Source organism: Myotis lucifugus, unplaced genomic scaffold (genome assembly GCF_000147115.1).
Source record: "Myotis lucifugus unplaced genomic scaffold, Myoluc2.0 scaffold_13, whole genome shotgun sequence".
Taxonomy (NCBI): domain Eukaryota; kingdom Metazoa; phylum Chordata; class Mammalia; order Chiroptera; family Vespertilionidae; genus Myotis; species Myotis lucifugus.
The window spans coordinates 9,028,699-9,056,690 of NW_005871061.1; the positions used below are offsets into that span (position 1 = coordinate 9,028,699).

General features: G+C 39.2%; 1 protein-coding gene across 6 annotated transcripts in view; it reads right to left on the reverse strand.

The window, feature by feature from the left end:
- Positions 1-1,801: 1,801 nt before the first annotated feature.
- PCDH11X (protocadherin 11 X-linked) overlaps positions 1,802-27,992 on the reverse strand; it is an 814,523-nt gene continuing 788,332 nt past the window's right edge. For 5 of the 6 annotated variants that reach the window (XM_006084704.3, XM_023750444.1, XM_006084707.3 and 2 more), the window contains one exon: positions 1,802-2,448. In XM_006084704.3, the coding sequence (XP_006084766.1) occupies positions 1,802-2,448 (647 nt within the window). The remainder of the gene's footprint in view (positions 2,449-27,992) is intronic. The other variant, XM_023750445.1, reaches the window with a different exon arrangement.

Below are 27,992 nucleotides of genomic sequence, written 5' to 3' on the forward strand. Positions count from 1 at the left end.
ATAATGGGAACAATATATTCTCAAAACGCTACGTAATCTGCTGGGCACAAGAAGAGAAGCTTTCTCAACATTCAGTGGAAACCTTCACCAATGAAATTACACATTTACCACACTTTATATTACAACATTTACACACAGTTTAACCATAAATTACATATCTTCAAGTTACACATTGCAAAGTCTACATCTAATTTAATTAACAAGAAATATTCACTCCCCCCACCCCAATTAATACATCAATTGTCTCTCGATTTAGTATAATACAGAAACAAGACATTTTCTTGGTTTTGCTATGGAGGAAAATTAAGTTGGTGCTGTTTCTGTATATTGGTGAAATGTGCACATAGACAATCATGGCCAGGTATAAGGACAAAAAAAAAAAAGAAAAAAATTAAAAACAGACAACAGAAGGAAACTAATGTTCCCTAGGAATACTATTGTATTCTTTGCTTAGAACATATTTTGTTTTCAGATATGATATTTTGTTGTGTCTTTTCTTGTGTGTTATTGGGGTATATCTCATCTACCCCAAGAAGCAGTCATGAACCTCATTTCTCCCTCTGCACATCTCCTTAGAATTCTATACTGTAACACCTTCGATGTAAATTTATAATTCCATTACTTGAAAACTTCCTTCCTGACTCTGATCTTGTTATCAGTGGTTGTCTTCAGTTAGTCGAGCTAGAATGGCAAAAATCCCTTAGTCATATAGGTTTATTATGTGGTTTTATCTACAGTTATATTAATTTGTTTACTTTTTTACTGAACATCTTTTGGTATCAGCCTATTCAGCAGTCATAACAACATTTAAATCTTCCTGATAGTCTTCAGAAAATAGCAGTTTCCAGTCATAGGTGTAAATGAATCATGCACTAAATGCATTCACTTTCCTTGTGATTTTCTAGGCTGCGACTTTCCAGAAGAGAAAGACCTAATTAATAATGGAACATAGGCTTAAAATGGCAGATAAAATATGATTTCTGATGCACTTTACACTAAATTACAAAGACAAATTTTTATAGAAAGAGGCCCTTTTAGCAAGTACTTGCCTAATTTGGGCACAGATATTGCACTTCAGTGTCTCGAACTCTACTAAAGAGTAGAGAATAGGTTATAGACAGAATCTGTACAGTTTATGTATATTCTTTACAGAAAATATATATACAAATTATATCAACAATATATTCTTCAAATAAAGGTAGAAAACATAAAAAAGACAGAGGCAAAAATATAAGATATTTACACTCACTACTGTGCATTTTTGTACAAAACACTAATAACAAAAAACTGGAGACTAACAACAAATATCAAACAAAAAGACAAACAAAATACGACCCTATTTATACCATCTAATGTTATCTGAACAAAAGTTGAAACAAACTAAAGGTACTCTTGGAAAATCAGATATTTTCTAGTTTTCCATTTGCTACCTACTAGGTCTACAAAAATCAGAATGGAAAAAAAATCAGTAATATTGCACATTTTGGTAAAAATAAATGAAAAAAACTACTATGCATCAGAAATACTATACATTACACATTAGTATCTGTCATGATAAGCCTTTCTGTACAAAAGGTGTGAAGTTTTCTATTTCTTTTTTTAAATATACATTCTAAATTAAACAAATTGTAAATTTATTTTTATCTTTTGACTAAGGGTCTAGCTCTAGAGTCTATTCTGGTATCTGTGTCTATTTACATAGCTATTTACAAACCTAACAATTTGGAATATTTATTGAAATTGGATCTTAAATTTTGATTGCATACATTCTGTTGAAAAATGTAAATTAGCCATTGTAGCTTTACAAGGGATGTTCTTCCATAATGGGAGAATCATCCCTAGAGGCTCTAGCCTTTTGGGCTGGAGTGAAGGTTTTCAAAGAAATGACTTTAACTGAATCATCACTAGGATGAATTCTTTCAGACATAGTATAAAACTGAGATCTTGTACTAACTTGCATTCCGTGATCAAGAGATAGTAGTCCTTCAGGTCCAGCCTCTTGCCCCCAACCTTGCTGCAAACCCATTGGTGGCCGCGCAGGGCTGTGATGGTGGGCAGCGGCCTGTGGCAGAGGAGGGCTGTGGTGGATTACAGCAACCTGTGCTGGTGGAGGGCTATGGGGAAGAGCAGTAACCTGTGCTAGAGGAGGACTGTGTTGGAGAGCAGAGACTTGTGTTGGTGGAGGGCTATGGCACAATGCGATAACCTGGGTCACCGGAGGGCTATGGCAAATAGCAATGGTCTGTGTCACTGGAGGGCTGCGGCGGCGAGCAGAGGCTGGTGTCAGGGGTGGGCTGTGGCATAGAGTAGAGGCCTGTGTGTGTGAAGGGCTGGCGTGGGTCAGAGAAGCTGGCATCCAGCAGGCATCAGAATGGCCCAAGATGAGACATTCTTGAGTGCAGTTGTCAGAGGCCTCTTCCACAGTTGGTTGAACAGTTATTTCTGCAGCTGATAGGGTGGGAAACAAATGATAAAAAATATATTACAAAGGCATATTTTCATTAGCTACTTAAAATAAATCTTATTGTTACAGGAAAAATTAAAACTATCTATATAAATACGTTAGAGACTTACAATATTTTAACAATTGATTCTTGATTTGTCAAGAAATAATTCCTAGAGAAACAGCAATAACCAGGAGTGGATGGATGGGTCTCATTTTCATAATTAGGATACTTTGGCCTAGTCTTCCAAATGTATATATTTTTTATTGTGTTTGTGACTATAAATGGAAACTATGATCATTGATCTATACATAAAAGTCAGTTAATATATGGCTTCTAACTAACACAAAGTAAGGACATAAGTGAAATGAATAGGAAAACCAGTCATAGAAACATATAATGAACTAACCAATTATAGCTAACCATTTGGTTAAGAATCTAATTAATTAATTTGAGAATAAATCAAAGAATAAATTAGGTTAATTTGAAAACATAGTTTATTGAACTCTAAAATGCCTTTTTGTTTCAAGAATGAACTATAGCTACAATTATCTCAAAGGTAATTGATTTCTGTATTTCTCATTTTCTGAAATCATGACAAATCAGTATAGCAACATAATGAACTACAGATATAAAGTACTTAGTGCTAACGTACCAGTAATACTTTCTAAAACTCCTTTATAAGGTTTCTATAAAGTTTTCAAACGCCAATAGGTTTCAAATGTCAATAAGTACACCATACAAAGACTCGCAAAATCAAGATAGAGTAGCTATATCAATATAAAAAATAACTTTAGAACAAATAATGTTATTAGCTATAATGAATGAAATTGCACCATGATAAAAGGTTCAATTCTATAAGAAGACATAATCCAAAAATTAAAAAATATAAATTCCTTATCCTATAAATCTTCAAAAAATAAAGAGTCCAAGTACTGTTATTATCCTATCACACTTACAACTAAAGAACAAGATGTATGCGAACTGACTTTTATTAAGACTAAATATCTCTATTAGGTAACCATTTACATTTCTTCATTTAAAAAATACCCCCATAAGATTAAAATTTAAAATATTATATCTTTTTACCCAACCATATTTGAGAAATAGTTAGAAAGATAGAGTTTTATGTATTTTGGGTGATATTAAATTATAAACTGTGCACAGAAATATATGAATGCACATATAACTATAAGTTAAAGAAAAATTTAATTTCTTGGTCATCATAAAAGCAAATGATCTGGCAGACTTAAGTTTTACAACAAAATAATACATTATAATTTCAACATTGAGTCATTTGCCTATTTATGATAGAGAAATTCATACAAAGTCACTTTCACTGAAAGGAAATATTACCTATAAGCATTCTTTTTAACAGCTCTATTGAGATATAATTTACCCATTTAAAATGAACAATTTAGTAGTTTTTATTATATTCACAAAGTTGTGCAACTATCATCACAATCAATTTGGGGATATTCTTATCCTATAAAAAGAAACATCATCTACATTAGCAATCTCAGCTCATTTTCCCCTAAACTCCACAGCCCTAAGCAACCATTAATCTACCTTTTTTTTCTTTTATATATTAGCTAATTCTAAACATGTAATATAAATTAAATCCTTCAACTGGAGTCTTTCGTGACTAGAATTACACTGCCTGATATCAAATTATACTACAAGGCTATAGCAATCAAAATGCATAGTACTTGCATAAAAACAGACATATAGATCAATGGAACAGAATAGAGAGCACATAAATAAACCCATACCTTTAAGTTTAACTAATATTATGACAAAAGAGACAAAAACATGCAATGGAGTAAAGATGGTCTATTCAATCAATGGTGTTTGAAAAAAATGAAACTAGATCACCTTCTTACACCCTAGATAAGATTTAACTCAAAATGGATTAAAGACTTAATGTAAGACTTGATGCCATAAAACTCTAGAAGAAAACATAGGCAGTAAAATCTCAGACTTTTTAAAATAATTGTTTAATTCCATCATTCTTTATTATATCTTTCACATATTACAACCATTATGGAGATAATTGAATATATTTAAATCAAGATGATTACTTCAAGAGGAAAAACACATGCAATTCAAAAAGCATACATAATCAGACATTTTTCATAGCAATATTTGTTCTGACATATCGCTTCAGGCAAGGGAAACAAAAGAAAAAAATAAATAGGACTATATCAAACAAAACATTTTTTTACACAGCAAAAGAAACCATCAACAAAACAGAAAAACAACCTACTAAAATGGGAGAAGATATTCATCAATGATACATCCAATAAGGGATTAATATCCAAAATTATAAAGAATTCATACAACTCAACACCAAGAAAACAAGCAATTCAATTAAAAAATGGACAGAGAACCTGAATAGACAACTTCCCCAAATAAAACTTACAGATGGCCAATAGACAATTGAAAAGATGCTCAAAGTCACTAATCATCAATGAATTGCAAATTAAAACCACAATAAGATATGAACAGGTAACATTAATAAAACAACAGACAACAATGTTGGTAACGATGTAGAGAAAAGATAACCCCTTGCACTGTTTGTGGGGATGCAGATTGGTGCAGTCACTATGGAAAACAATATAAAGTTTTCTAAAAAAAATGGAACTACCTTATTACCCAGTGATTTCATTTCTGGGTTTATATATCTGAAGAAATCCAAAGCACCAGTTCAAAAGAATATATGCACCCCCATGTTCATTGCAGCATTATTGAGAATAGTGGAGATATAGAACAACCCAAGTGCCCATCAAATATTGAGGGGATAATAGAGCAGTGGTACAATATATACAATGGAATATTACTTGGCCATAAAAAGAATAAAATCTTACTATTTGTAACAGCATGGATGGACTTAGAGGGTATTATGTTAAGTGAAATAAGTCAATCAGAGAAAGACAGATTCCATATGATTTAACTTATTCATGGAATCTAAATAGTACAATAAACAAAATAGGAACAAACTCATAGATACAGAGAACAGACTGATGGTTGTCAGAGGGGACAGGTGTCAGAGAGCCAGGTGGAAAAGTTCAAGGGATTAAGAACTACAAAGTGGTAGACACAAAAGAGTCATGGGAATGTAAAGTAGGGATAGGGAATATAGTCAATAATCCTATCTAATAATAGACAAAGACTGAAATTAACCGTACCTCCGCTACGCTTCCCATTGGCTAATCAGTGAGATATGCAAATTAACCCAACCAAGATTTTCGGCCGGCAGCCACGCAGCTGGAACGAGCATGAGGCTTGCTTGCTCCAGTGATGGAGGAAGCCAAGGTTCCCTGCCTGCCGCGGCCCGGCTCTGAGCTCTGAAAGCAAGAATGTTTCAATTATAGAAGCTAAACAAACCCCAGATACCTGCTGTCAGCCGGCTGCGGCCTCAAAGCTGGGAGTGCCAGTGATGGGAACAATGTTTCAATTATAGAAGGTAAATAAATCCCAGAATAAAAAAAAAAAAAAAGAAAAAAAGGAGAGGCTGGGAGCTTCAGTCACCCACGGGCTTGGCCAGCCTGAAAACCCTCAGCCCCTCATCCAGACTGGCCAGGCACCCCAGTGGGAACCCCCACCCTAAAGGGGGTGCAGGCAGCCTGAAAACAGCTATCAGCCCCTCATCCAGGCTGGCCAGGCACCCCAGTGGGGACCCCCACCCTGAAGGGGGTGTGACCAGCTGCAAACAGCCATCAGCCCCTCACCCAGGCTGGCCAGACACCCAAGCGGGACCCCACCCTGATCCGGAACACCTGTCAGGGCAAACCAGCCGGCCCCCACCCATGCACCAGGCCTCTATCCTCTATAGTAAAAGGGTAATATGCAAACTGACCCTAACAGCAGAAAGACTGAGAATGACTAGTCACTATGGCACACACTGACCACCAAGGGGCAGACGCTCAATGCAGGAGCTGCCCTCTGGTGGTCAGTGAGCTCCCACATGGGGGAGCTCTGCTCAGCCACAAGCCAGGCTGATGGCTGCCAGTACAGCGGTGGTGGTGGGAGCCTCTCCTGCCTCCTCAGCAGCGCTAAGGATGTCTTCAGCTTAGGCCTGCTCCCCGCTGGCAAGTGGACATCCCCCGAGGGCTCCCGGGCTGCCAGAAGGATGTCTGACTGCCAGCTTAGGCCCAATCACCTAGGGAGCAGGCCTAAACCAGCAGGTGGTCATCCCCTGAGAGGTCCCAGACTGCGAGAGGGCACAGGCCAGGCTGAGGGACCTCCCCCCCCCAAGTGCACAAATTTTTGTGCACCGGGCCTCTAGTCTATATATATATATAAAAGCCTAAGCAACCGGCTGGTAGCTATGACATGCACTGACCACCAGGGGGAAGATGCTCGACACAGGTGCTGCCGAGCAACAGCAACTTTGCAGAGTGCCCTCTCACACTCTGAAACCCCTTGGGGGATGTCGGACTGCCAGTTTCAGCCTGATCCCCGCCAGCCAGGCTGAGGGACCCCACCAGTACACGAATCCGTACACCAGGTCTCTAGTCTATATATTAGATATATATATATATATATATATTTATATACCTAATATGAAAATAGACCGAACAGTGGAACAACCAAACAACTGGTCCCTATGACATGCACTGACCACCAGGGGGGCATGCGCTGAACATGGCGGGCTTTGCCAGCAGGTGGCAGAGCATGGAACATGGCAGACATCGGCCTAACTGGGATGGTAGAGCAAGTGAGTGGGGGCGCCAGACCAAGGCAGGGTGAGGGTGAGCCTCTGGTGGTTACTAAAAATTCTTTGCTCCCACATGCCATGGTTCCGCCAGTTGCTTGCACCTGCTGCCGGCGCTGGTACAGATCGCTTGGCGTTGTCAGCGGGTGAGAGTGGCAGCTGCTGGCCCCAATTGCCGCTGAGGGCTACTCTACCTCCACCTGCTCTTTAGAGGTGATTGGGGCAGCAGCCGCCACTTGCACCCACTGCTGGCGCTGGCCCAAATTGCTCCGTGCTGTTAGCAAGTGCGAGCAGGGCCAGCACCATCAGCATGTGGGAGTGTCGGTGGTGGGAGCAGGGCTGCCAGCAGAAAGGGGACAGAGGTCCATGTGGGGAGGGGCCAGTCAGGAGCACAGAGGATGGGCCGAGACCCACCCTTGTGCCCACTGCAGCCTGGCGGCCCACAGTTCCTTTCAAAGTGCACAAATTTGTGCACTGGACCCCTAGTCTACACTAATAAAAGAGAAACATGCAAATTGGTGTCACTCCGCTATGCCCACCAGCCAATCAGAGCAACTATTCAAATTAACCCAACATAGATGGCGGTTAATTTGCATACACAGGCACGGAGGGAACACTGAAGGGTCTGGCCGGAGTGAAGATGGAAGACTGAAGACTGAAGACTAAAGGCTGAAGACTGAAGACTGAAGAGGCTTGCTGCGGCCAGACCAAAAGCCTGGGTCCTGGGTTCCAGAGGAAAACTGGAGCCAGCAGCCACGGGAAAGAAGGCCTATTGCGCGAATCTTTGTGCAATGGGCTTCTAGTATTGTAATAAGTATGTACAGTGCCTGGTGGGTACTTGAAAAATTGTGGTGAGGGGGCACTCTATAAAATATATGATTGTCTAACTATTATGCTATACACCAGAAGCTAACACAAAATAATATGTATTGTAATTTGCAATTGAAAAAAATTAAAATAAAAAGCCTCCCATCTTGATAACTAAAAAATATTTACTTCAGATTTATTATAAATTAATCTCAGTGAGATATATACATTTTATTCTTATATACCTATATTTATTCTTGTGTTTTTGTGCCATTATTGTTTAGAGGTGATATATGTAAGTGTGTATATATTAGAATTAACAATACATTGTTTTATTATTACTTTTTTCATTATTGGTTTTAATGAAGCTGAGAAAAAATGGAGGAGTAATGACCTAATTATAAATTTTGTTTTATCAACCTTTCTATTTACTGTTTCTGGTCCATTTCATTTGTTTTTGTGGATTTTGAGTTACTATCTGGTGTTGTTTTGATACTCCAATTCAGTTTCGTTCCTACCCACTTCCTTTGTGAATATTATTGCTATAAATGTGGGTGAAAGATATTTGAGTCCCTGTTTTCACTTGTTTTGGGTATATACCCAAAGATAAAATTGCCTATGCTTTTGGTGTCATAACTATGAAATCTTGCCAAATTCAATGTCATGAGGTTTTCCTATATGTTTTTCTAAGATTTTTTTTTACATTTTTAGCACTTACATTTAACTGTTTGATCCATTTTGCATTACTTTTTATATATGGTATATGGTAATGGTGCAGCTTCATTCTTTCACATGTGGGTATGCAGTGTTCCCAGCAGTATTTGTTGTACTCTAGTTTCCTAATGACAGTTATACATATTGCCCCCTCTTTTTAGAAAATCTATTTCTACATATTTCAATAAGCATCTGCCAAGTTTTAGAGACTTCTACCTTCTCAGTTAGGAACCATCTACCTTCTCAATTCATTTGCTATCACTCTGTATCTTGTTAAGCATTAGCATTACCAAGTGATGTCAGTAATTTCCTACTAGCCTTCCTCTTTAAAGAATAAAACAAAGAATGTAAAGAATTGAGTGCAAATGATAATATTTTGAGTAATAATACTGGAGAGTTCATGAGAGTTTGAAAGATTAAGTAACAAATATATATAGAACTAAAAAATAAAAAAATAAATGTTGAGTGTTTGAAAATATCATAATGCTTATAAATTTATAGAGGTTTTCATAATTTGTCAGGATTTTGAATTATAAAATACTTGACACATAATCTTTTAAAAGGGCGGATAATATTTCACATAAACTGTTTCCCAAAAGTGTGGTGGAGAATGCAACATTAGTGTTCAAATAATATTTTACTATAAAATATAAGCAATTCATGACATCTCTAGAACTTTTCTCAAAAAATCATCTTGACAGTAATCCTAAATAAGTTTTGCATTTCCTCACTTAACTGTAAGTGATTCATGATGACTACAAGAGCACATAAATATAAATTGAATAGAGCCTTTGTTGATTTGGTATCAAAGTATTAATAACACATAACCAGAGCTTATTGATATTATTTGTCCTAAAAAGAGACAAAAAAAACAACAAAAAAGTTATTTTCCCTTTAACTGGTGGGTATTGTTATAGTTATTAACATTTATATATATAAAAGCTCAGTGACTGAATGGCAGAATGACCAGAATGACCAGTTGACCAGTCACTATGATGCACACTGACCACCAGGAGGCAGAATCTCAATGCAGGAGCTGCCCCTTGGTGATCAGTGCACTCCACCAGTGGAAGTGCCACTCAGCTGATCAGGATGAGCGGTATTCCCACAGCAGGAGCAGCCACTCAGAGGGCACGTCCAAAGCTGCTTGGCTGACCTGATCTGAATGAGCAGCTGCTCCCACAGCGGGCCAATCCCCGCAGCCACGCCCCCACCAGTGCAAGAATCCATGCACTGGGACTCTAGTCTAATGTAATAAAAGAGGAAACATGCAAATTGACTGCACATCCGCTACGCCCAAGCCACCCCCCCCCAGCCAATTCAGAGCAACCTATATGCAAATTACCGAACCAACATGGCCGGCCGGGCAGCCCACAGAGCTGGACCAAGCAGGAGCCTTGGTTGCCCCAGCGATGGAGGAAGCCCAAGCTTTCCCCCTGCCCTGGCTGGCTGTAGCCTCCACTCAAGGCCAACAAAGTTTCCAAGTATAGAAGATAAATAAATCCCCAGATATCTGCTTCCAGCCCAGCCTCCGCTGGGAGCTTGGGTGGCTGGGGGCTGTGGCTAGCTGCAAACAGGCACCCCAGCAGGACTCCCAACCCTGAAGGGGGTGTGCCCAGCCCTGAAAAAGGGCCCCTCAACCCCCTCACCCAGGCTGGCCCAGGCACCCCAGTGGGGTACCCCACCCTGAAGGGGCTGTGCCCAGCCTGCAAACAGCCATCAGCCCCTCACCCAGGCTGGCCACACCCTCATGGGGTGAGGATTCCCACTGGGGGCTTGGCCAGCATGCAAACAGCCATCAGTCACTCAGCCAGACTGGCCAGGTACCCCAGCAGGACACCCCTCCCTGAAGGGGGTGTGGCCAGTCTGCAAACAGCCATCAGCCACTCACCTAGGCTGGCCAGGCTCCCCAGCGGGACCCCCACCCTGATCCTGGACAACCTTCAGGGCAAACCGGCTGGTCCCCACCCATGCATCAGGCCTCTATCCTATATAATTAAAGGGTAATATGCAAATTGACCCTAACAGCAGAATGACTGGGAATGACTGGTCACTATGACACACACTGGCCACCAGGGGGCAGACGCTCAATGCAGGAGCTGCCCCCCTGGTGGTCAGTGCGCTCCCACAGGGGGAGCTCTGCTCAGCCACAATCCAGGCTGACAGCTGCCAGTACAGCGGTGGTGGTGGGAGCCTCTCCCGCCTCCTCAGTAGCACTAAGGATGTCCGACTGCAGCCTAGGCCTGCTCCCCGCTGTCAAATGGACATCCCCTGAGGGCTCCCGGGCTGCCAGAGGGATGTCTGACTGCCAGCTTAGGCCCAATCCCCCGGGGAGTGGGCCTAAGCCAGCAGGTGGACATCCTCTGAGTGGTCCCAGACTGTGCGAGGGCACAGGGCGGCCTGAGGACCTCCCCCCCCCCCCGCCCCGAGTGCACAAATTTTTGTGCACCGGGCCTTTAGTTTATAATAAAATACAACTATTCATGAGCTACAGCAAGATGAAATCATATATCCATAGCTACTAAATGTAATTCTTATACACAGTTTGGTGTATAGAATATTGTCCACAATATGAGTGTGTATGTGTACAATTTATAAAAGCTAAAGATTTTAATCTCAGTAATTCATGATACCTTGGATGAAAATCCTAGTTTTAATTTTTAAAATTTTTATAATAAACTTCATTCTTGCATATCTAAGTACCTAAATATTCACCAACTACTAATGAATCAACATTAAGTAAATGCACAAAACAGAAGCATAATTAATATTCTAAGAGTTGGTATTTAAATGAGTGCTGCTAAAATATTCTTTTAATATGTTAGGGGACTGTGTATTATCTTTAATATTATTGATATTATTTAATTAGCTGAACAAACTATTTCCCAAAAAGATAGTATGAGACAAGCACAGATTAACTCACTGCAACTTCAAAATAACATTCATTGTGAATCAGTGGAGTTAAAATTAATTCCACTTAAAACAACATTATCTGAGGGCTTCTGTAACTCATTAATAACATTTAACTTTGAAAAAATTATTTTTTCCCTAGGGAAATATATTATCCTAATGCAGCACCAAAATATCTTGTGTATTTCATAGTAGTTTTCAACAGGGAAAATGTGACATAGTCATATAATTGATCACTTTATCATGTTGAAGAGGCAGCTTGAACTAAAGTTATGATTTTAATGCATATCAATCAAGTATGCTGGAAAAATGGAATATACAGCAGGATAATAAAAATACATATTCACAAAGAATATATTGCAGCGAGGACAGCCCAGATATCTCTCTTTGGAAATCACTTACAAAAGTACTGTTACCATCTGTAGTTGCTGAGAAGTGAGGAAAAATGGCAGTATATTGAACTATATTTTTAGTACAATGAAATGAAGATTCCTGTTAGAGGGTAATTCATATGCTTTGTCTCAGAGAGAAAAATGTGCTCTTATGAGGTTAAACAAATTTAGACAATCTTTTCCTTCATTCTAAACATTCACTCTAATTTGACCTTTAAATTGCTTTGAGAACCATCTATTAACTCATATTTACTTAATTGGCTGATACACAATATGTATGTCAAGAAATAGAGGTGCAAATCCCAGTCTTTCAATATTCAGATATCAAGTTCATGAATGTGATTAAATGTGCTCTGGTGATGCTCCCTATCATTTCTAACCTTTATCAATTTGAGGACAAATGCATATTTCATAAGCATTTTCCTTAGTGCTATTCCAAAGCTAAATTGCGTGTTCATTATACAGAAATTCCCGTCAAACTGTTCCATTTAATGTATCTGTTAATCTCTGATAGAAAATTTCACATGATAGAGGTCTTATTCAGGTCATTTGATTAGTGTTCAAAGCTGAACTGCCATGAAAAAGAATGATATTCTTGTAAATTTGCTTTGGAATCTCTCTTACTCCTTCACTAGCTTCCCATTTGTACACCGGAAGAGTTGCAATGTTGTCTTTTAGGGGGATATCGGGTTGTAACTGATATATTCATTTCAGCAAAAAATTTTACTGTCCTGAATAATTCATCATTTTGTCTTCTCAAGCCAATATCTGGAAAATATATGACTTGCCGAATAGATTGACAGTTTAGAGTTTGGTTTATTGTGATGCAAACGCAGAGCTAGTGTATTTGAAACATTCTGTTCAGATTTTAATTTATTTTATTTTACTTTTAATCCTCACCCAAGGATATGTTTTTTAAATTATTTTTAGAGTGAGAGGAAGGAGAGGAGAGAGAGAGAGAGAGAGAGAGAGAGAGAGAGAGAGAGAGAGAGAACAGCGATGTGAGAGAAACATGGATAGGTTGCCTTCCATAGGCATCCCTACTGGGGATTGAACACAAAACTCAGGCTTGTGCCCTGAGTTGGAATCTAACCTACAAACTTTTTGGTGCACAGGATGATTCTCCAACCAACTGAGCCACTGGCCAGAGCTGGATTTTATTTTTTTATTTGAGAGTTTTGTGTAACTTAATGTTCTAATATTGTTGAAGATACTCTTTTGAAAATTGAGAGCTTCAATCTTTTAATATAAGTAAACTAGCCAGAGCAGCAAAAGGATATTGGAAAAAAATATCATATTTGAGTGATTCTATTTTCACCTGACATCTCTCCAATATGCTTTGGGATTTGTTGGGAATCAATTGATTAAAGTCATCATCACCAAGATAATAATTTGAGACCTACAGAGGGAGGCAGACATCTGGAAATTGATAGGGTTGAAAGTCTTACTATGGGAATATCATTAGAGTTGGCTACCTTATAGCTACAAATATAGATACACTGTATATTATACATCATGTTTACTCTATTCCAGACCTTTAATCAATCCATGGCTCCATAATCATATTTTAGTTTTAATTATTAGACTCCTCAGGGTTTTATTCCTATATATCCTAAAGTCTAAATTAAATAAGTTACCTAGCTTAATAAAGGTTTTAAATAGAGCAAATTCTTAATATTAACAATCTAGGATTACATTTGGAATAAAATAAGCAAAATTCTTTCCCAAATAAACAAATTGTCCATAATTAAACAGATATTTTCCATATTTCAAAACACTACACCAACACATAGATTGATGTATCAAGAACCATCAAGTAATGAGAAGTAACTTTCACCTGTTATAGCATTTGTTGATTAATCAGGTTATTGAGGCCTCGGCCAAATGACAGTGACAACAACCTTACTCTAGTTCAGTTAACACTATCCTCTAAGAAAAGTCATTATTTCCCATTAAATAGTAGTATTTGATGAAAATAGCAATTCAGACCTGGCATTTAATAAAAGTTTCTGAATTACCTCAGGAACCAAAATTAATCCAATGAATAACATTGGGGAATGCATTTTGTTTCATGTCTATCTGAAATTCTTTGAAATAATTAAAATTAATTTGTTAATATGAACTGACATGCGTTAATAAAATGAGTCATGATATATTTTATTTCAAAATTCTGTGACATGTTATTGTTAATCATGACTGTAAAATATTTTTAAACACCTAAATAGCCAAAGCTAAAATAGAAGGCACATAATGTTTTAATTACTTTATCCTTTTTTATTTTATCATATTGTTGAAATAATGCACACATCCTTGATAAACAGACAGTGACAATTTGGTGCAAAACATTATTATGCTAGGAGTGTTGTGATACAAAGTATATTCTAAAAAGCATCTTTTGTGTTTGACTTTTGAAATTGGAAAGAAAGACATTTTATTTTCCAGGAGGCAGAGGACCATTTTTTAAATTATTCTTTGGAAGTTTGGTTTATAGCCTGAACCCAGAATTCACTGAAGTTCAAAGCAGAATGAGCCCATTGTCCTCAGTATTATTTTTAACATTTTTAGTTTAATAGAGAATTTATCAGACATAGATTCTCCTTTTCAGTATATGGGAAAAGTGCCTTTTGGTCTACAGCCACAGATACTATGAAAGACATAACAGAATTATTAGTGACCAGTAAATGTAGCCAATGCCATTCATTCAATAATCTTGGCAGATTTTTGCTAATGAAGTGGACTTGGTAATAACTATTGCTACTCCATAAAGCAGTGTACCTGTGTTTATTTAGATTGGGAAAACCGACACAGTTGCCTTATGCAAGAACTCATTTGGAAAAATATCCACAGTTCAGTCTTAATTTATTCTGCTCTTTTGAATACATCTTACAGGAAATAGAAGTTGTTCTTTCCATATAAAAATTAATAATGCTACCATTATAAACTTCTCCTTTTATAAATTCTGAGAGTTTCTAGTAAGCATGTTAGGTTCCTCAAACAGAGTTGTCTTAGAATCCTGAATCATTAATAACAAATGCTGTCCAGGTTATTTAATACTAAAGTCTATTCCAGTTATATGGCAATACATGTTATTTTAGAAAGGCATAGGTGACTATGAACATAAAATCATTCATAATATTATAGTGATTCTTTTGGGAAAATATTTGTTTATAAATTTACTACCAATTACTTATGTAAGAGCTGTATTTGGCAAAAGCAAACTTAATATTATATATGTATATAATCAATTAATTGGTATTATAAAATGTAATTAATAAAAAATATATGTCATTTAAAAATGCTTTTCAATACAATCTACAGTATAGGTGTCATTGAGTTTGACATAAAGAATAACAAGTATGAGGAAAATATATATTCAATCATCCTGAAGAAGTCCCATTCCATACTTACTAAAAAATAAATACTAAGACATTTATGTAAGATAGAAAAAACAGATATCTAAATTACTTTGGATTTTTAAATAATCTCATTTGTATAAATTTGATTTTTATACTGAAAATATATAAAACATATACAACAGAGAAAGTGAGCTAGTACTTTCTGCACTGGGAATGATTTATGATCTGTAGAGCTCTAACGAGAGTAAGACTGAACAACAGGGACAACAGGTATACACTGCTGGGATCACCTCTAGGGCATTCTGGGCTAGTATTTGGAAATGTCTAAGTATATAATGAAACAAATGTGAAAACATTATTCGTAACTTAGACTAAATTGGTCCAAATGTTAGAGAAGTCATGAAAACCACCCCTAGCAGAAATATTCTTATTCCTGTTACAGTGTTTATGATATATTTATCATAATATAGGTGTGTAGGAATTAATCATTTGGTATTAAGTGTTACAAATTATTTGAATGCAATATTCAATGAATTCTGATTTATCTTAACCAAACATTACATATGTGAGTATTTATTCAAAATACATTTTTTTAAAATGTACTTTGAATTTTAATTAGTCAAACTAATGTTCCTTTTGTCAATATGCTGATTGCCTTTGAGCAGGACAAAATTGTATCTTTTTTCTTTTTGAATGCCTGGTACTTGTTTTTCTAATAACACTTGCATTAATTTGCATAGAGGTAGGTCATTGAAATAACACTTTATATAATTTTATACTAGCAATGTAAGTACATTTTAATTTGTGAAAAGATAGTACAAATTTCTTGCAATTTCTTTTATCAATGTAGATATCATTACTGTACTGTAAATGTCAAATTACTTTTTTTAGAAGTGACAATTGGTGTTCCATATGTATTAAGTGTATTATATATTCAATATGGTATCAAGATTTGTAATGAGTAGATATTAGAATGTTTATACAGTTGTAAAATGGACAACAATAAATCAAATTTTGTCTAATAAATTGTAACTTTGATGTTTGCACTGTCAACAGCTTGTATTTGAAATTCTCTGTGCAAGATTTCTAAGGCAAGTGTATGTACTATCAAAACATGTAGAGAATTATGGGGGTATGTTATTCCTTTAATTAATACCCTTTCTTCATAGCAAATGAGTTTTAATTAACAGTATAGATAAACTGTAATTGCATAAAGAACCAATTATATGTTGCTTACAAAATGGCTAAAGAGAGGAAGGAAAAAAATTGTATTTTAAAAAAATGTATTCGATCCAAACATCTACATGTAATACATGACAGCCAATGTAACTATTCCATTTAAAAGGAAGATGGTAAGTAAAGTATGGGGAGGTGTGTGTGTGTGTGTGTGTGTGTGTGTGTGTGTGAGGTTAGGAAGGATGTGACTGTAGTGGGCATGTTGGGGAGAGTGCAACACCTATAGAGAACTGGGCATGGTAACATAAGTGAAGGAAAGGAGAGAAATAGGTAAAGAGAGATTTGCAGCGAGCTAGTGTGAATACTTCTTTGGACAAACAGGTATTAGGGACCGTAACAGAAGAGAAAGTCCCAGAGGCAGTACTCTTTCTCAGTTGAGGGAAATGAACCAAAATGATCCTGATAAATTAGCACAGCAATAGATTAAACACATGAATTTTATGTAGATTAAGATAGAATATAAGAACATTCTCTGAATTAAACAGAATACTTATTTCAATGCATTTTTCACTAAAATTGTCTTTCTTCTCTATCAACATGTATACTCTTTTCCAAATATGGATTTATTGTACGTACATACATACATACACAACTTCAGTTAAATTTAGTACATATGCATGTACTTTCTTTTAATTAGTAAAGGAGAAAGGATTAACCTCACATTTTCATTATCTCATTAACTCTTTAAGTTTCCTAGTGACTTTTATCATACCAACACATAAGGTACTATGTTTATTTGCTGAATTACATAGACATATTTTTGAGTGTCAAAGAAACCATGAATTCTTGGGATGCACCTCATACCTCAATATATATCTCACATTTGTTATATTGTTAGATTTGATTTGCTAATATATTTTAGGAATTTTGTGTCTATATTCATGTTTTTATCATTTTTCCTTTCATAATAATTTTCTAGTTTATGGTATCAGAGTAATGCTGGTCCCGTAAGTGCATTGTAAAGCATTCCTTTCTTTTCTTTTCTTTCTTTTTGTGTGTGTGTGTGTGTGTGTGTGTGTGTGTGTGATTTGTATTGTGTTTTTTTGGTTTGTGTTTTTTTTTTTTTGAAAAAATTGTGTAGAATTATTATTCTTTCTTCCTAAAACCTTTGGTAAAGTGCACTTTTGATGCCATCTGGGCCTGGTGTGTTTTTTGTGGAAAATTTTTTAACAAACATGTATTATAAATATACATAGAACTCTTCAGATTATGTAATTTCTTCTTGAGAGAGTGTAGGTAGCTTGTGTCTTTCAAGAAATTTGTATTTTCTAAGTTGTCTAATTTGTTGGAAAAAAAGTTGTGCATAATTATTCTCTTATTATTTTTCACTGTCATTAGGATCTGTAGAGATGGCTATTTTTTTGCTCCTTATTTTCGTGATCAATCTAGCTAGGAATATATCAATTTTGTTAAAGTTTTCAAAGGATAAGCTTTTGGTTTATTTATTTTCTGGACTGTTTTCTATTTTGTTGAGTTATGTTTTTTTCTTTATTATTTCCTTTTATTTGCTTTGGGTTTACTTTGCACTTATTTTGGTCATTAATTTTAGACTTCTTTTCTAATATAAGTATTTTGAGCTATAAATTTTTCTCTGAACACAACATTAATTAGTTGCATCTCATTAATTTTGATATATTTTATTTCCATTCAGTTTGAAATATTTTTAATTTACTTTTTAATTTCTTTTTTGTCTTATGGAAGTATGTGTTTAATTTCCAAATAGTGATTTTTCTAGATATCTTATTGTTATTAATAACTTAATTTCATTAAGGTCAATAAACATTCTGTGTGCTTTCAATTTTTTTAAGCATATTAGGATTTGTTTAGACCAGCAAATGGCCTACCTTAGTTAATGTACTATGAGCATTTGGAAAAAATGCATTTATGATGTAATGTTCTTTATTCAAGTATCAAGTAGGTCAATGTGGTTGATTGTGTTGTTTTGGTCATCCTAATACATTAACACATTTATCATTATGAAATAGTCTTCTTTATCTTTGGTAATAATTCTTTGTCTTGTAAACTATTTTCTAATATTGATATAGCCACTCTGGCCTCCTTATATTTACTGTTAAATGATACATATTTTCAAATCCATTTATATTCAAGGTTTCTGTATCTTTATATTTTTCAAGTACATCTCTTCTAGACTTCAAAAAGATGGATATTGCTTTTTGCTTATTTATTTATTTGTTTGTTTGTTTGTTTGTTTATTTATTTACTAGAGGCCTAGTGCATGAAATTCGTACACTCAGGGGCGGATCCCTCAGTCCGGCCTGCGTCCTCGTGCAGTCTGGGAGCCCTTGGGGGATGTCCAAATGATGGCTTAGGCCCACTCGCATGGGCAGTCAGACATACTTAGCCCGGCTTCTAGCTGAGCAGTGCTTCCCCTGTGGGAGCCCACTGACCACCACAGGGCAGCTCCTGCATTGAGTGTCTGCCCTCTGGTGGTCAGTATGCATCATAGCGATCAGTTGTTCTGCCATCGGGCTGAAACTGGCTCTCTGACATCACCCAAGGGGTCCCGATTGCAAGAGGGCGCAGGCCAGGCCAAGGGACCAACTGGTGCACTATCAGGGCTGGGGAGGGAGGTGGAAAGTGGCCAGCTGGGGAGGGACCACAGGAGGGTTCCAGGGTGTGTCCGGCCCATCTCACTCAGTCCCTATCGGTCTGACCCCAGCAGCAAAGCTAACCTACTGGTCAGAGTCTGCCCCCTGGTAGTCAGTGCACATCATAGCAAGCAGTTGAGCAGCCTTAGCATATCATTAGCACATTATGCTTTGGTTGGATGAACAACTGGACAATCAGACACTTAGAATATTAGGCTTTTATTATATACTAGAGGCCTGGTGCACAAAAATTTGTACACTCAGGGGGGGTCCCTCAACCCGGCCTGTGCCCTCTCACAGGATGGGACCCCTCAGGGGATGACCACCTGCTGGCTTAGGCCTGCTCCCCGGGGGATAGGGCCTAAGCTGGCAATCAGATATCCCTCTGGCAGCCCGGCAGCCTTTGGGGGATGTCCATTTGACAGCGGGGAGCAGGCCTAGCTGAAGTGGGGGCCAACTGGTTTGCCCTGACGGGTGTCCCAGATCAGGGTGGGGGTCCCACTTGGGTGCCTAGCCAGCCTGGGTGAGGGGCTGGTGGCAGTTTGCAGGCCGGCCAGAGCCCCTTCAGGGTGGGGGTCCCCACTGGGGTGCCTGGCCATCCTGGGTGAGGGGCTGATGGCTGTTTGCAGGCTGGCCATGGCCCCCAGCTGCCCAAGATCCCAGTGGAGGCTGGCTGGAAGCAGGTATCTGGGATTTATTTGTCTTCTATAATTGAAACTTTGTTTCCATGAGTGGAGGCCACAGCCATTTCAGGCCGGTGGGAAGCTTGGCTTCCTCCATCGCTGGGGCAACCAAGCCTCCTGCTTGCTCCAGCTCTGTGGCTGCCGGCAGCCATCTTGGTTGGGTTAATTTGCATATAGTTGTTCTGATTGGCTGGTGGGTGTGGCTTGGGGAATAGCAAAGGTACGGTCAATTAGCATCTTTGTCTTTTATTAGTGTAGATGTTTTTTAAATTTAACTTTTTGCCTTTATTTGGAGTGTTTACTTCATTAACATTTAGTATAACTATTGATATGATTTAATTTGTATTCACATTTCATTATTAATTTTCTGTTTGTCCATTTTTTATAAGCATCAGTCTTGCATTTTCTGATTTCATTGGATTTCTTGAGTTTTTAGATTTCCAGTTTAATTTATTTATTGAGTATTTAGTTATATGTTTTTGCAATTTTTTAGTGCTTGCTCTAGAAATTAGCATATATATTCTTAAATTTACACAATCAAGTTAAAATTGATGCTATATTATCAAAGAAAAAATGTAACATTAAAATTGTCAGGAAGAATTTATTCAGAAATTTTGTCATCGGTATCAAGGCAATCTCAATAGAGAGATTGAGATAAACTCAATACAGTAAAGACAGCTGTGGATTTATAGCTGAGGAGCAAAGTAAGGAAGAGGTGGGCAGGTAGGTGGAAAATTACTAAGAGGAGAGAACAAGAGGAGAGGGATTCTTACAGAACCAACTCAATAAAATTCTTACTGAGAGCAGCAGGCCAAGGTGATCCAACATGGAGGGCATGGGATTCTTTCTAAACTGAATTAGCAGGATTCTTGTTAAAACTGAATTTTACAGACCAGGCACAGAGGCAAAGGATGAGGCCTAATCAAAGAGAAGACTCACAGGAGTCTGTCAAACATTTAATCAAGGAGAGAGTCTTTGTCAGTATCACAGGACATAAATTGTGGTAATTTCCTTTGTTTACTATGATATATTATTTGGAAAACATACCATAATATAGGGTATTAAGCAAGAATTGTGAAGTTGGAGAAACCAGGCTGGTGGCATAGGTAAACACCTGAAATTGCTCTCCCTCACAACCACTTCAAAAATACGCCCTAACCGGTTTGGCTCAGTGGATAGAGCGTCAGCCTGCAGACTGAAAGGTCCCAGGTTCGATTCTGGTCAAGGGCATGTACCTTGGTTGCGGGCACATCCCCAGTAGGGAGTGTACAGGAGGCAGCTGAATCAATGTTTCTTTCTCATTGATGTTTCTAACTCTCTATCCCTCTCCCTTCCTCTCTGTAAAAAAATTAATAAAATATATTTTTAAAAAAATACAACTAAAAGACAAAACGGACATCATCCAGAACCACAGGAAGGCTGGCTGAGTGGAAAGTCTACAACTAGAAGGAAAGAGAAAAGCACACTGACACTCAGAGGAGGTGCGGAAGTAAAGTGCAGAGGTACAGAAGAGCATGTGGAAAGGGCTGGCAACTGAGAACATGGTTGTCTTTTTCAATCAGGAGGGAGTCTCAAGCTCCCGAAGGCCCCAACTCCAGTTCCGGGCGAGTCTCTGGGGACCCAGATTCATACGGGGAAAAACTGGACTGTCTGGCAGCGGGTGGAACTCGAGGGCGGCTTTCTCTCAGAGGTGCTTGCAGCGATTACCATGGGACACAGAGACCCGGGACCTCTTAGGGCAGGACTGAGGATCAGCCATAGCTGTTTGCTCTGCCCTGTTGATTCCCTGAGACCCCACCCACCCACCCAAGCTGTGAGCAGAGGCTTTTGCAAATGAATGACCTGACCCTTTGCAATCTAAAATTACCTAAAAAACTTCAGCTGGGTGAGAGAGACCCAGAACATCCAAAAGAAGGCCCAAGGGCCCACACCAGCTTGCATTGCTTCACAGCTGGGCCTCATCTGGGCACCTTCAAATCCCAAACAAAGAAGAGGAATCTGCAGATCTCTCTGTAGCTCCTGCTGGGTAGCCTCAGGCAGAGGCTAAATTACCACCTCCTTAGAGATCCAAGTGCCAGTGTACCCAGTGGTCAGAGTGGGACCATTCAGATTACAACTCCTCAGAACCATAAGGGACACACTCAGGGGGCAGACACAGTGAGCACCAAAGCCCCACTGAAACAAGTCATGCCCCATAAAGGTGTCTCCAGCACAGAAGTTCTTCCACCGTACACAGCTGATTCTCACAGCCAATTGGCCTGGAGGTCAATTTCTCCCAGTGATACCAACTACAATCAAGGCTTAACTACAACAAGACTGTGCACACAGCCCACAAAGGGGTGCACCAAGAGTGTCTACCTCAGGTGATTGGGGAAGCTGAGCCACTGAGCCCTATAGGACACCTAGCACAGAAAGCCACTCTATCTACACAGGAAAGCAGCCAAAATGCAGAGACAAAGAAACAGGTCACAAATGACAGAAATGGAGGAAAGCAAACGACTGGATATAGAGTTCAAAACCACACTTTTAAGGTTTTGTAAGAATTTTCTAGAAACTGCCTATAAATTTAGTAAGACCCTCAATAAGTCTAGTGAGACCCTCAAGGATATGAAAAAGGACCAACTAGAAATTAAGCATACACTGAGTGAAATAAAGAATATTATACAGAGATCCAACGGCAGACTAGAGGATCGCAAGAATCAAGTCAGAGATTAGAAGTACGAAGAAGTAAAAAACACCCAACCTGAAAAGCAAAAAGAAAAAAGAATCCAAAAATATGAAGATAGTGTAAGGAGCCTCTGGGACAACTTCAAGCATACCAACATCCTAATTATGGGAGTGCCAGAAGAAGAGAGAGAGCAAGATATTGAAAACCTATTTGAAGAAATAATGACAGAAAACTTCCCCCACCTGGTGAAAGAAATAGACTTACAAGTCCAGGAAGCACAGAATACCCCAAACAAAAGGAATCCAAAGAGGACCACACTAAAACACATCATAATTAAAATGCCAAGAGCAAAAGACAAAGAGAGAATCTTAAAAGCAGCAAGAGAAAAAAAGTCAGTTACCTACAAGGGAGTACCCATACGATTGTCAGCTGATTTCTCAACAGAAACTATGCAGGCAGAAGGGAGTGGCAAGAAATATTCAAAGTGATGAATAGCAAGAACTTACAACCAAGATTACTTCACCCAGCAAAACTATCATTCAGAATTGAAGGTCAGATAAAGAGCTTCACAGATAAGGAAAAGCTAAAGGAGTTCATCACCACCAAACCAGTATTATATGAAATGCTGAAAGGTATTCTTTAAGAAGAGGAAGAAGAAGAAAAATGTAAAGATACAAATTATGAACAACAAATACATATCTATCAACAAGTGAATCTAAAAATCAAGTGAATAAAAAATCTGATGAACAGAATAAACTGGTGAATATAGTAGAATCAGGGGCATAGAAAGGGAGTGGACTGACAATTCTCGGGGGGGAAAGGGGTGTGGGGGTGCGGGAAGAGACTGGACAAAAATGGTACACCTATGGATGAGGACAGTGGGGTGGGGTAAGGGCAGAGGGTGGGGTGGGAACCGGGTGGAGGGGAGCTATGGGGGGGAAAAGAGGAACAACTGTAATAATCTGAACAATAAAATTTTTAAAATATATATATTTTTTAAAAAATAAATAAATAAAAATGCTCAGTGCCAAAAGGAAGAAAAAGAATTGTGAAGCTATTTTGCATAACAATGTTTTTCAATGACTCACTTTGTCATTCTTCTATATATTTCTTTGGAAGAGACTTAAAGAATATAATTTCTTTATTATAAAAGAAAATTAATATTGTGAAAGAAGAAAATATATAATGAAAACTCATCTGCTAATTATATTAAGAAAATCTGAAATGTTTTAATTATATTGATAACTTAAATAGAAGATTTTAAATATCTCTATTTTCTTTGAGCAATGACTCATTAATAATAATTATATTTGGAGAAGAAACTTGGAGGGAATTACAATACCAGATATCAAGCTATAATACATAGCCTCTGTCCTCAAAACCACCTGGTATGGCACAAGAATAGACATACAGCAATGGAACAAAGAGAGAATCCAGAAATTTACCCAAGTCATTATGCTCAATTAATATTTGATAAAGGAGGCAAGAACATACAATGGAGTCAAGACAGTCTCTTCAATAAATGGTGTTGGGAAAATTGGACAGATGCATGCAAAAAACTGAAACTAGACCACCAGCTTACACCATACACAAAAATAAACTCAAAATGGATAAAGGACTTTAGTGTAAGAGGGGAAACCATAAAAAATATTGGAAGAATCCATAGGCAGCAAAATATCAGACATAAGTCATAGCAATATCTTTACTGATGCAGCTCCTAAGACAATGGAATCTAAGGAGAAAATAAACAAATGGACTACATCAAAATAAAAAGCTTCTGCACAGCAAAAACCATCAACAAAACAAGAAAGCCCACTACATGGGAGCTCATATTTGCCAATGTTACATCCAATAGGGGGTTAATCTCCAAAATTTATAAGGAACTTAAATAACTTAAGAAAAGGAAGATAAACAATCCAATCAAAAATAGGCAAAGGACCTAAATAGACATTTCTTGAAAGAGGACATACAGCCCTGACTGGTTTGGCTCAGTGGATAGAGCGTTGGCTTGTGGACTGAAGGGTCCCAGGTTCGATTCCGGTCAAAGGCATGTACCTTGGTTGTGGGCACATCCTCAATAGGGAGTGTGCAGGAGGCAGCTGATCGATGTTTCTCTCTCATCGATATTTCTAACTTTCTATCCCTCTCCTTCTCCCTTCCTCTCTGTAAAAAATCAATAAAATATATATATATTTTTTTTAAAAAGAGGACATACAGAAGGCCAAGAGAAATATGAAAAAATGCTCAAAGTCAATAATCATCCAAGAGATGCAAATCAAAACAACAATGAGGTACCATCTCACACCTGTCAGAATGGCTATCATCAACAAATCAAACAAGGACAAATGCTGGAGAGTATGTGGAGAAAAAAGAACCCTCATGCTCTGCTGGTGGGAATGCAGACTGGTGCATCCACTGTGGAAAACAGTATGGAGTTTCCTCAAAAAATTAAAACTGGAACTCCAATTTGACCCAGTAATCCCACTTCTATGAATATATCCCAAGAAATCAGAAACACCAATCAGAAAGAATATATGCTCCTCTATGTTCATAGCAGCACAATTTACAATAGCTAAGATTTGGAAACAGCCTAAGTGCCCATCAGCAGATTAGTGGATTAAAAAACCATGGTACATCTACACAGTTGAAACTACTCTGCTGTAAAAAAGAAAGAACTCTTTTTTTTTCTTCATTGATTAAGGTATTATATATGTGTCCTTATCCCCTCATCCTCCCACCCCCCACCCCCGCTCATGCCCTCACCCCCCTGGTATCTGAGTCCATCGCTTATGCGTATATGCATGCATTCAAGTCCTTTGGTTGATCTCTCTTCTTTACCCCCACCCTCCCCTACCTTCCCTCTGAGGTTTGAGCATCTGATTGATGCTTCTCTGTCTCTGGATCTGTTACCATTTGCAACAGCATGGATAGATCTGGAGAGCATTATGCTAAGTGAAATAAGCCAGTTGGAGAAAGATAAATACTACACGATCTGACTCATTTGTGGAATATAATGAAAAACATAAGTTTGTGAACAAAAATAGATACAGAAACATAGAAACATGGGACAGACTGATAAACCTCAGAGGAAAGGCAGGGGAGGGTGTGTGTATGGGGGGTAAGAGATCAACCAAAAGACTTGTATGCATGCATATAAGCACAATCTAAGGACACAGACAGAGGTTGAATGCATGTACTGGGGGTCACGGTAGCGCGTCGGGAGAAGTCAATGGGGGAAAATGGAGACTTGGTAACAGTTTCAACATTAAATTATTTTAAATTAATAATAATAATAATAATAATAATAATAAATAATTGTTATTTTATTATGTTAAATCCTGCAGGCACTTTACCAAAAAAAATTTATAGTGTTTTTTTGTTAATACAAATATGAGTTAACAGAGAACCTTCTAAGACCATGTTCTTATGTTCAACCTAAAGGATTTTAATGATGCTTTTTCACTAGGGTTTCCAGATTTGACAAATAAAATATGGGATTCCCAGTTAATTGTGAATTTCATATAAACTACAATTAATTTTTTAATGTAAATATGCCTCCTTCAAGAAATGCAACTAATTTTAGGAAAATTTTGCTGCTGATCTGAAATCCAAATTTATCTGGATATCATATATGTCTGGCAGTTCTATTCTTGTTATGATGCTCCAGTATATTCATGCCTTTTCTGTAAGTGCAGGTACTATAAATAACATCAGTGATAAATTACTTTCAAGCTTATGCTAAAACTAGTGACCTGGTGCATGGATTCATGCACATTGAAAGGAAATTAATTAGAAGTGGCCAGTGTGTCAGGACTGGGTGAGATAGTCCAGATACACCCTGGAACTAACCTCCTGTGGTCCCTCCCCAGCTGGCCACACCTGGAGGGGTGCAGTGGCTTGAAAGGTGTTTTTGGAGTGAGCAGGGTCCCTCTGGCAGGTGGCATCCTTCAGCCTTGCCTGAGGGGATCAGGCCAAAACAGGCTCTCTGACATCCCCTGATGGGTCCTGGAGGGCAAGAGTGCACTTTGCAAAGTTGCAGTCATATAGGGTGTGGAATGCAAATGGAAGTGTGTAGTAAACCAGACTTAGGGCCAACAATGCCCCAGCAACAAAATAACTCATGACCGAAGGTGGAATTGGGCTCTCTCCTCTCTGGTTTCAGGCTGTGTCACCCGAGAACCACCGCTGCCAAGTCACTGTAGCTCGGCAGCTCCTATGTTGAGCATCTGCTGCCTGGTGGTCAGTGCACATCATAGCTACCAGTTGAATGGAGGGAGGGACACTTAGCATATTAGCCTTTTATATATCCTACTAGAGGCCCAGTGCACAAAAATTTGTGCACTCGGGGGGGTGGGGAGGGGGGTCCCCCAGCCCGGCCTGTGCCCTCTCGCAGTCTGGGACCCCTCGGGAGATAACGACCTTCTGGCTTAGGCCTGCTCCCGGGTGGCAGAGGGCAGGCCCAATCCCTAGGTGCAGCCCCTGGTCAGGCTCAGAGCAGGGCCGATTGGGGAGTTGGGGCGCCGCCCCATCATGCACAGAGAAGGGTGGATCGGGAGGTTGCGATGCCACCCTCAGTCACACTCAGGGTAGGGCCGATTGGGGGGTTGGGGCACCGCCCCCTGTCACACTCAAGGCAGGGTCGATGGGGAGGTTGCAGCGCCACCCCCTGTCATGCACAGAGCAGGGCCGATCAGGGGGTTGGGGCGCTGCCCCCTGTCACTCACAGAGCAGGGCCAATCAGGGGGTTGGGGCGCTACCCCCTGTCACTCACAGAGCAGGGCCGATCAGGGGGTTGGGGCTCTGCCCCCTGTCACTCACAGAGCAGGGCCCATCAGGGGAGTTGGGGCTCTGTACCCTGTCAAACACAGAGCAGGGTCGATCAGGGGGTTGGGGAGCTCCCCCAGGTCACGCACATAGCAGGGCCCATCAGGGGGTTGAGGAGCTCCCCCCTGTCACTCACAGAGTAGGGCCGATAGGGGAGTTGGGGCACCACCCCCTGTCACACACAGAGCAGGGCGGATCAGGGGGTTGGGCGCTGTACCCTGTCACACTCAGGGCAGGGCCAATGGGGAGGTTATGGCTCTACCCTGTTACACACAGAGCAGGGCCCGTGGAGGGGGGTTGGGGCGCCACCCTCTACCACCCACAGAGCAGGGCCGATCAGGGGGTTGGGGCACTGCCACTGTCACACTCAGGGCAGGGCCGATGGAGAGGTTATGGCTCTACCCTGTCACACACAGAGCAGGGCCCGTGGGTTGGGGCACCTTCCCCTGTCACACACAGAGCAGGGCCGATCAGGGGGTTGGCGCGCTGCACCCTGTCAAACACAGAGCCGAAGGGCAATCAGGGGATTGGGGAGCTCCCCCTATCAGGCACAGAGCAGGCTGATCAGGGGGTGGGTGCCGCACCCTGTCACACACAGAGCGCAGGGCATCAGGGATTGGGGAGCTCCCCCT